Below are 10,343 nucleotides of genomic sequence, written 5' to 3'. Positions count from 1 at the left end.
ATGTAGGTTGTTATGTTTTTGTTGGCGTGTTTTCTTCAAAAACAAATTTATGGGCGCGTGTTTCTTGTATAACAGGTATGGTGTTGTGGTTGACATGGAAATATATGCATAAATTGAAAATTAATTAAAACACTTAAATACCCCTCCTATAACTGAATACGAATCTTCAATAGGAATAACTTTAAACCAATTTAAATCCTTGTATTCCGTGTCTATTACCTTGGGGGGGGGGTCTCAATAGACAACATTGAATATAATAAATTGCAATGCATACATTTTATGTTTGTGGCACTGTTAGGCTTTGCAATTAATACATTTTGGAATAAGTGAGGGATTGGTACCTGGATAAAAACCCACCAATGCGGCAAAACTAATATGTATCGACATCCCACACGAAGCGATTCTTTAAACAAGGTCAATTCCATTCATATAGTGTCGGCTTATGCAGGCGTAGGTCGGTAACAATTAATGATGTATGCCAGTTACGTGAAAAACATGTAAATCAATCATGAATTGTTTGTATATCTGTTAAATCGTAGCGCATACACTGAAAGCTGGGAACCAAATCTCAAACATAGCTGTCGTGAACGACTGTTATACTAGACTGATCATAGGGCTTGCTAAATAATCAGTCTGAGAGCTGCCCTTAATATGGACGCGAACTAACATAGCACTCTGCAAAAGGAGCCCTCGTTTGTGATTCAAAATAGCGCTTTTAGTTAAACATAGAAAAGGAACCCAATAGATAAAGGTCGGTAAATGTCAAGCCCCGCTTCCAGAGAGTGTATGTGTCTTTTTGCTTTTTCATTTTAGATAGCGCCACTGACAATTTAGCATCTTTTTTACAGTGAGGAATTTGATAATACTTTATATCTGCGTGTCGTTTCATTGGAGAATTTGTATAGCGCTCGAACGCAACGCTTCCCCAGCACTCGGTGAAGGCCGGTGGCAAAAAAGCCCTAAACAAATGGCTCGTGGATATTCGGTGTGTAACCCATCCTATTCCAGATTATTCAGCTGTAGCGGACAATGGTCCTAAAGTCCTACCTTGGCTGTATGTGTAGTTTCATCGATAGAACCTGGACGTCATAAAACTCGGACAAATCGACGATATTTATCCGCAAATCAAACTACAATATAACAGTGCCTGCAATATGCCATGGTAATGTTTTTTTACATAACAACATTAAAATGTCATATTGAACGTCAGAAAAGTGTGCAGTTAAAATGGTCTAAAACTAGAACTATCAAATAGTAGGTCGAGTAAAATTTAGTCACATATTATCCAGTATAAACATATTACTACCAGCGTTTATGTAATAAAAAGAATAATTTCTCTGTTCTAATATGATGCTTTCTTTGTTGTCTCATTTTGGTGCGTGTTGTTTGTTGTTTAGAAACTAGTGATGTTTGCTCAGTTAAAGAAGGTCTTATTCGTGTTTAATACTATGTCGTGTATAAGTAGTTAACCTCATATCTTCAGGTAATTTTTTTCCTTCTTTATTTATATAAACCGCCATTTTGTGTCGGTGCAGGGACTTTTTGAAAACCGATAGTGCGTGACGTCATCGAGTGACTACCTCTAGCAGACGATAATCATTCAAGAGTTATCGACCAGACGATGCTTATACTGGTATATTTACCGTAACATTCGTGTGAGTCATCGGAACAGGGCTGTGGGCAAGTTCTAGAGATTTGGAAAACCAGTTTTATTTTATTTTCCATTCCTGTTTGACAATATTGCGCCAAAACATCATCTTCATCTCAAAGTCGACAAAAGAAGTTTTAAATCGTTGAAGTTTAAATATAGTAGACCGTTTCAGTTAAACAAATTATAATTTTTACATGGGCCACACACAGAAATCATAATAATTTAAACCCGACAGCCAGACGATAGTTTGTATAACGCGTTTAAACCTAGCAGACGACACTGGGTTTATATACGAAAATACCTCTCTCTAGTTATGTATGATTATTAGTGGACAAACGGCTATGAAAGTATCGAGTTACCGAGCCTGCTTAACAGATGTGCAATCACATAAGTAAATACATATAAAAACAAACACTTGTGGGTATACGTTTAGAGTATATTTATTGTTCAAAGAGTATACAAATATATACAAGCACATACATTCATCATACAATCAAATAGTTTAATGGAACGATATAATATCAATCTGCAAAGACACATATTTATGATAACGTGAACCCTAGGTTAACATATAAACTAGTGCACAAAAATAAAACTCACAATGCTCTTCCTAATATCCATACGGATATGAAATATAGTTCTCTCGCAAGACACGTTTGTCAAACACTAATTTGTAATCCTTCTTTTCTGATACTGTGAGCAGCTGCGAGTTGTCTCTGTCTCTTGTGATTTTATGGGCATTTACCACTGAAACTGATGCATTAGGACGTTTTGTCACAAACTGTTCAAGAACGTTAAAATTGACATTTAACAAGTTTTTGTAGTTAAGAGTGATTCCTCTTATTTTACAGTGTGTGCGATCGCCATTTTTATCTGGGTATTGTAACTCATATCCATAGTTTTTGGGCCCCCCTGTCACAAACGTGCGAATGCGATTATTTGGAACCTCATTTGTTAAATCCCCAAGATAATCCCCGAGTATAGGTTTTAAATCCCCGTGCTTAGAAGAAAAGACAACTGAGTCCGTATCTGCATACAATGCCCTTGTTCCTAAGTTCTCCAAGTACGAGTATAATTTCAAGCGGGCCTGGCTTGTAGTGTATGCTGCAATGATGACATTAGTTTTTGAATTCGTTTCTACAAAGTCCTCTTTGTACTTCCAACGCATCTCTACAGCTTCTTCCGATACAAAATTAACGGAGGTCACCTCCTCGCGGTCAGATGTCAACTTGTCAAAGTATGTCTGGGGGTCGTCAACAATATCCACTTGTTGCATGTTGGACCTTTGACCAAATTTCCCCCAAAATGCGTTCAACATGAGTTTGGCTAAAGCTCTTAGACCAGGATTTTTCTTTATTTTATGATATTCCAGGCGAATGCCTTCTTTTTGTTCATAAAGGTCAATGTACGCACGTCTGTCTGTCTCTGTCTTACACCAGTCAGGCCACCCGCTGGCTTCCTGTTTTATCTTCAGGAAAGTATTGACATACTCGGTAAACAATCCACCCGTCTTGGTGAGAGGATCGTACCTTGAGATGTTATCAAAATGCCAAACCTCGTACAGCTTGAGAACCCTATATCCCAAAGAGATAGCCTTTTTCGCTTCATCTATTACCCATGTCCCTACGAAAGCTCTCTCTTTATCTGTGTGTGTACATGACATTTGCTGCTGAGTATCAGCGCAGGTTTTACACAAATGAAACAGTAACTTCCCGTTCGTTTTGCTTGGCAAAATTGGATGGAATAGTTTTCGTGGTGGGAGTATCTTACACTTGACAAGACCCTCATAATCGTGCAGTTCCTTAAAATTTTCTGTGATAATTTCGGGGTGTCCTACTGGTATTTTTCCTGTCTTGTTGACCCAAGGGTACAATGATGTCACGTCATAATAATCAATATCCTCGTCTTGTGAAGCCTTTTTGTACATAGTGTAAGCCTCTGTGCGACCCCCGTAAAACGCATCGCGCGGTTCCAGTGGAGTCACGAGTTCAAGATTTTCAATATATGACCTCATGTCGGGATTTTCTTTACACTCTTGATCAAAATCAGATTCCCATATAGATCTATATAGGTATCCAAAGCTTTCCAAGTACCTTTTCTTTTCAAGTGTTTTGTCATAAAGTTCCCCCATGGTCATCTGATTTACGGGATTCATGGTGGAACGTGAATATTTTAATGGATTCCCATGCCAGAAATCTCCATGAAATTCTAGCACCACCTTTCCACCGCCATCAGTTTCGTAATAACCATCAACCAAATAAGGACCAATTGTCTTCTCTCCGCCATTTCTTGCATGCTGGATTTTGTGACCTTGTACGTATGATAGATACTTAATCCACTGAATGGCCTTGACTGACTGTTTTTGTTCAGGATTGTAACCGTGTCTAGGAATTAAGGCAATGGTCTCAGGCTGCAGAAAATTAGTCCTGAAAACCAAGTTACAGGCCGATGGTAAAGTAATGGACTTATTGAATGGATCAAGTCCTGTCACGTCCATGAAATTTTCTCTGAACTTTAAACAGCAACGCCGTAATATGTCTACATCTGACCTGCAGTATGTTAACAGATCATGTTGCAAGTCAAAAGTGTCATTTTTGTGCTCATTGTACCATGTTAAGAATGTTTCTCTATCACCTGGTTTCATACCGTCGGGATTGTAGTACTGAATGTCGGGTAAATGATTCATGACAACATTCTGATATTCTTTGCGATTGAACAAATGTGGGAAGTAGCCTTTTTTCAATTCTTCAATTCCAAACATAGAAGGTAGCTTTGCCAAGGCCATAGGGAGGAAATTTATAGAATCGATCATTTTGAGTTTGCAAGAGTCTACGGTTAAGCTCATGATTTTGGCACCATTAGGTACAATAGTGGGAAGGATTCCACACTTGTACAGATACTGTACTATGGGATATGAATCGTAACCCTGAAAATTGTGGCATAACACGGTGGTGTTGTAATTTTCCTCAGAAAACAACCACTGGCAAAAATCGAATACCGTTTGTTCACCTCGAAACACACGCTCACGCTGCCCACAACTCTCACACGACTCTTCTGTATTCATACACAGTGTGCATACTTTTTGCGCAACACAGAGGTTAGGTTTGTGTTCGTAGGAACCACAAGAAGACTTAACACAATGTAAACATTTCCCAAACACATCCGGTGTATATCCCATGTCGCACTGAACCAGGTCATCCTGTGTACACTCAAAGTCAAAAAAGATAAATGTTTTAGCATTCTCAACCTCATCTATTAATTCTTCATCGATAGACATTGGTTCACTGTCATTTTCTTCAGGCATCATATAACATTGGTGCAAGTCTGGGAAAAAGTCTTTGCAGGTGTGACAATAGGTTTGCCCACATTTATGAGCTTTGTCAATTCTTCTGTTGACTGTCTTCCCACACTCTCCACAACGATAGATGGATTTGCAGGTTGAATTTCCTTTCATCGTCAATTTCTCATGTAAATCAAAACATGCTTGACCCCGAAAGAACCGATTACACGAATCACAATGTAGCCAGTCCATATCTGCGGGCTCGTTGTGTACCTTACGACAAGCGTAACACACATTGTTGCACTTGTGATCTTCTCGGTGGTCGTATCCTTTATTACACTTTGTACAAAAATAGTTTCTGGATAGAAATGCCGGCATGCTGGTAATAATGTCATAATGTTCGTTATGAAAATAGAGATATACTTTCAGTTCTGTCTCCGGGCCGCTATAAATAATGCCGTTAAAATGGTCGCCCGAAACGACGTTTATTTGGTAGTCAGTAAGAACTGATTGGAATTTCTGAATTTCTTCTATGCCACATTTACCGGGCACGACACATGCTTGCTCATGTAACTGAATGGCCAACTTTTCCTGTAGTTTGCCCCCTTTCCTTATACTCTCCCATTTATGATGCTTTTCAATTCTCGCTTTAGCAGTAACAATGGCTCTTGCACGGCACAAATCGTCGTTGTTCTGTATACGAATGATACACTTCTTGTTTTGCAGGAACTTGTCTGTATTGACAAAGTGGCATCTTTTCTGAGCCCCGCCTTTGGGCATCTCGACCATGGTTACCTCAAACAGCAGCGATTCGTCGATGACAAAGTCTTCGTTGGACTGTAGCACTCGCTCGATTTCGGCCATAAATCTATCAACAGTCAGTTGCGGTACACGAATAAATGGCACCACAATAGGATAGTCCAATGACGGACTTTGTACTGTCAGTCGTACAAGGTCCTCTGATTTGGACCCCTTGGTCAAATCCATGAGAATGCTGGCAAATAACTTTTTCATTGCATTCAGTACATCTTCCGTCACCTCGATGTCTTTGAAATTGACTTTGTAGGTCGATGCCGTGGTTTTAAACTTAGACATATGCTGTTCCTTTATTTTTGTCACGGCGTAATACTGCCTTGGGTCATCATTCTTCCTCAGTATTTTACTGACAGGTTCATCTTGTTGATGTGAATCCTCAGCTGGTCGTTTCCGTCCTCCAACTTGTTGGTGAACCTTTTCCTTATGTCTATTCAATGTAAATGGACGGCTAAATGTCTGACCACATTCGTCACAGTGTACATTGTTCTGTTGTTCGTGTTTCTTTCTATGCAGGTCTAAATTGTCTTTTCTCGTAAACCATTTCCCGCATATGTCACAGGAGTGTTTTGTCCAGTGATTTTCAGTTCGTTGATGCTGCCTTAACTGGCTTACTTTGAGAAAGGTAGTCCCACATTGCTCACAAACGTACTGTGGCATCTTTTTAGCCAGCTCTAAAATAGAAAGATAGATGTATATAAATAATTAGAAAGGTACAATGGTCACAATTACAATTCCAAGGTCTAATAAATAGAATAACTAATGTGACTTACACGATGAATAGTAACATGTTATCCAACTGAGATACCGGGCGAGAGTCTAGGAAAAAAAGCCAGGCGAGACTACAAAAAGCCAGGCGAGACATACCTTTTCAACAGTTAAGTAGCTCCAATCTATTTTCTGATGCACTTTAATGTCCGCTATAGGCTGTTCTCAAACTGGAAAAGAAAGATTGTAAAGACAGTGTCAACTTTTATACCAGATTGTCGGTCATACGCCCTGGTTAATTGCATTTGATTGGTTCATGAAAACGCATTTTGATTGGTCGAATTAGCTGTATCGTGATTGGTGCATTCAGAGATAAAGAAACAATTTGATTGGTCGAAAATCCTTCAATTTGATTGGTTAACGTTTTCTAGGTTCGGGTATAAATATGTGGATTTGTCACGAACGTGTCATTTATCAGTTCGCCGTCAGAGAGTCAACATGTTTAAGTGCCAAGAATGCTTGATGGGATTTACGAGGAGCGATAATATGAAGAGACACTGGACGCATATGCATGGGGGAATCAGTCAAGCGTATCCTCCACAGGGAGCGCCTCCTCCTCCTCCTCCTCCTCCTGGAGGACATAGGGAAACACAAGGAGCGCCTCCTTCTCCTCCTCCTCCTCCTCCTCCTCCTGGAGGACATAGGGAAACACAGGGTGCGCCTCCCCCACCTCAATTGCCACCGCCGTCGCAAAGCATAGATGCGCGAAGGCCGCCAACAGGAGAAAAAAAGAATGTTGTGTTTCAACACCCATTCACTATGATGATATCTGGACCAACATCGTGTGGAAAAACGACGATGGTGAAGGACATGTTGCAAAATCATACCTCAAAAATACAGCCCGGTATTGACAGGATTGTGTGGTTGTACAAACGGTGGCAACCATTATACGACAAAGTTCATACATCTGTACTGCCTCGTGTAGAATTCATCAAGGGTATTCCAAACGATCTGGAAGACGACGAGTTCTTTGATCCCAATGTAAACAATTTGCTTATATTGGATGATCTCTACTCAGAATCCGGCAAGGATAAACGCGTCACAGATTTATTCACAGAAGGTTCACACCATAGGTCTCTATCCGTGGTTTCTATTAATCAGAATTTATTCGGAAACAAAGACCCGACTCAGCGCCGAAATTGTCACTATCTGATATTATTCAACAACCCAGTCGACAAACAATCCGTCATGACGTTGGCAAGACAGATGTACCCGGGGCAAAGTGATACATTGTTGAATATGTTCGCAAAAGCGACAAAACGTCCTTACGGATATCTGTTGGTGGATTTGAAGCCATTTACGCCGAATAATCAGCGGCTTACATGTATTGAACCCGAACAGTATGTGGACGAAATGTGTGACTTAGAACGTGAGCATCACGTGACTGTTCCAAAAACTATAAATACGGGGCAAATTCCAACAAATCATCATTCTTCAATTGGAATTCAAACAGTGCACATCGTGGAAGAAAATATGGATAAAGGACAGGCTTGTGACGATTGTGGACAATTATTCGAGTCCGGTCATGACGTGCAAAGACACGTAAAAAGTGGCTGGTGCCCAGAAAATAGGGAACCTCCGGCTAAAAGGGCAAAACTGGATGAGAAAATAACGGATGAGGAAATCACGGATGATAGTGTCGAAGATAACACGGGTTATCAACATATATGGTATCTCGCTAGGGGCTATAGTATACCCAAGTTCAACAACCTATACGATCAATTCATTGGCGATGGAGAAAACGAAGATGACGCTGACGAATTGGCGAACGAACGTGTGAAGCCCTACAGGGAAAAGAATTTCCTTCAAAGATACCAATCGCTACTGGAAATATATTGGTTTCCATTATCGACCAACGTTACTCATCGTAGAATAGTGCAAGAAATAAACGATCTGGGCAGAAAAGGGGTCAGTTTAACATCGGCCGTAAAAAGGGTCTTGAAGAAAAATAAAAACGCTTTTGGAGACTTATTTGAGTCGGAGGACAGTGATGAAAGTGAGGATTCCGAAAGCGATGAAGACAGTGACTCGGAAAGTGTATAAATAATGTACTTTGGATATAACTCGTTATTTGTGTTGTGGACATAGAGCAGTGAACATGGCTCCAGTGGAGGATTATTTAAAAACAATTTATTACGATGCAAAACATCCCGGTGGGTTTGCCGGACCACAAAAACTATATAAAGTGGTAAAGAAGGAAGACAAATTTCATATTGGTATGCACAGGATACGAAAATTCTTGCACGATCAAGAATCGTACAGTCTACACAAACCCGTGAGAAGGCGGTTTCAGAGAAACCATGTAGTTAGCGCCGGGAAAGACGACCTATGGATGGCGGACTTGATAGATATGGTTAAATTCGCAGACTCGAACGAGGGTTTCAAATATATTTTACTGGTGATCGATACGTTCTCCAAGTACGTTTGGCTACAGCCGCTCAAGTACAAAACTGGCGAAGAAGTAGCTAGCGCATTCAGACAAATATTTACAGCATCGAAACGATCTCCAGCCAAGCTTATCACGGACAAAGGTACATATGATTTCATGTTAATTTTAATTTCATGGTAATCTTGTCGAAATCGTGATCATAATACTATTATACATTTTCAAATACTACATACGCTGATTTTATACATTCAGGCCAAGAATTTAGAGCCAAAAAAGTCCAAGATTTGATGAAGAAAGAAGAAATTCGTTACTTTCCAACTCAAAACGAAACCAAAGCTTCCACGTCAGAGAGGGCTATTTTGACGATCAAGACCAGACTCATGCGCTATTTTTCGTACAAGGAGACGAGTTCATTCCTGCCAGTGCTACAAGACATTGCGGAAAACTATAACAATACCTATCACAGAACAATCGGTATGACACCCGCTAATGTGAATGACACAAACCAGGAGGAAGTGCGACTAGCCACCTTTTTTGCGCAAAATCCAAAAAGCAAACAAATACATGCAAAACTCAGACCGTTCAAGTTCAAAGTTGGCGCGTATGTACGCATCAGTCATCTGAGAACGGTGTTTACTCGAGCGTACGACCAAACGTATTCCGGTGAAGTGTTTAAAGTACATAAACGTTACCATAGAGGAAGGATCCCGATCTATAGACTAGTTGACTTACAGGACGAGGAAATCAAAGGAACATTTTATGAAAGTGAACTTCAAAAAGTGAACTTTAACCCAGACCAGAGTTTTAAAATCGATAAAATCTTGAAGACAAAAGGGAAAGGACACCATAAACAATACCTTGTGAAATGGAAATATTACCCTAAAAAATTCAATAGCTGGATCAAAGCGAGTGACTTTGAGTGAATGTATCATTGCAACAATTGTGTAGTTTGCTCTGTATTTTCTTGTGTGAATACCATTGTAAATATGTAAATAAAAGTGTAAAAACTTGTGTTTTGCTCTTTTCTTTTCAGAAATTAATCAACACTCAGGAGCCGTAAATAATACTGTGGCGTGTGCCACTGACATGTTCTGTTTTCATACATCATCAGATCCCGTATAAAATATAATGGAAAACATTTTACAGACGAACACTTAAGAGAGCAGGGTCCACGCACCATTGATTTTAAATACAATTCATAAGATATTTACCACCTACTTTTTGTCGTCTGCTTCACCGATAGAAAGTTGATACGATGTATACGCTCCGTAGTCTGGATTGAAATGATACAATATCCTTGTAGTTAATAAATATCATACGTAACCACGCATTCTGATTGGATAACAGATGTAAACATGTCTTTACTTGCTTCGCGGGCCGCTTGAAAATATACAACGACGCGTGCCGCTGATGGCATTTAAACCATTTCGCAAATTCAGTTT

General features: G+C 39.8%; 1 protein-coding gene across 1 annotated transcript; it reads right to left on the bottom strand.

Annotated features, from left to right (window-relative positions):
- Positions 1–2,261: 2,261 nt before the first annotated feature.
- LOC128235642 (uncharacterized) lies at positions 2,262–6,404 on the bottom strand. Its single transcript, XM_052950446.1, has one exon. The coding sequence runs from the start codon at positions 6,402–6,404 to the stop codon at positions 2,262–2,264; it is 4,143 nt and encodes a 1,380-aa protein (XP_052806406.1).
- Positions 6,405–10,343: the final 3,939 nt, after the last annotated feature.

Source organism: Mya arenaria, chromosome 5 (genome assembly GCF_026914265.1).
Source record: "Mya arenaria isolate MELC-2E11 chromosome 5, ASM2691426v1".
Classification (NCBI taxonomy): domain Eukaryota; kingdom Metazoa; phylum Mollusca; class Bivalvia; order Myida; family Myidae; genus Mya; species Mya arenaria.
The sequence above is the reverse complement of the archived record's forward strand: the minus strand, read 5'-3'. Positions and strand labels throughout refer to the sequence as shown.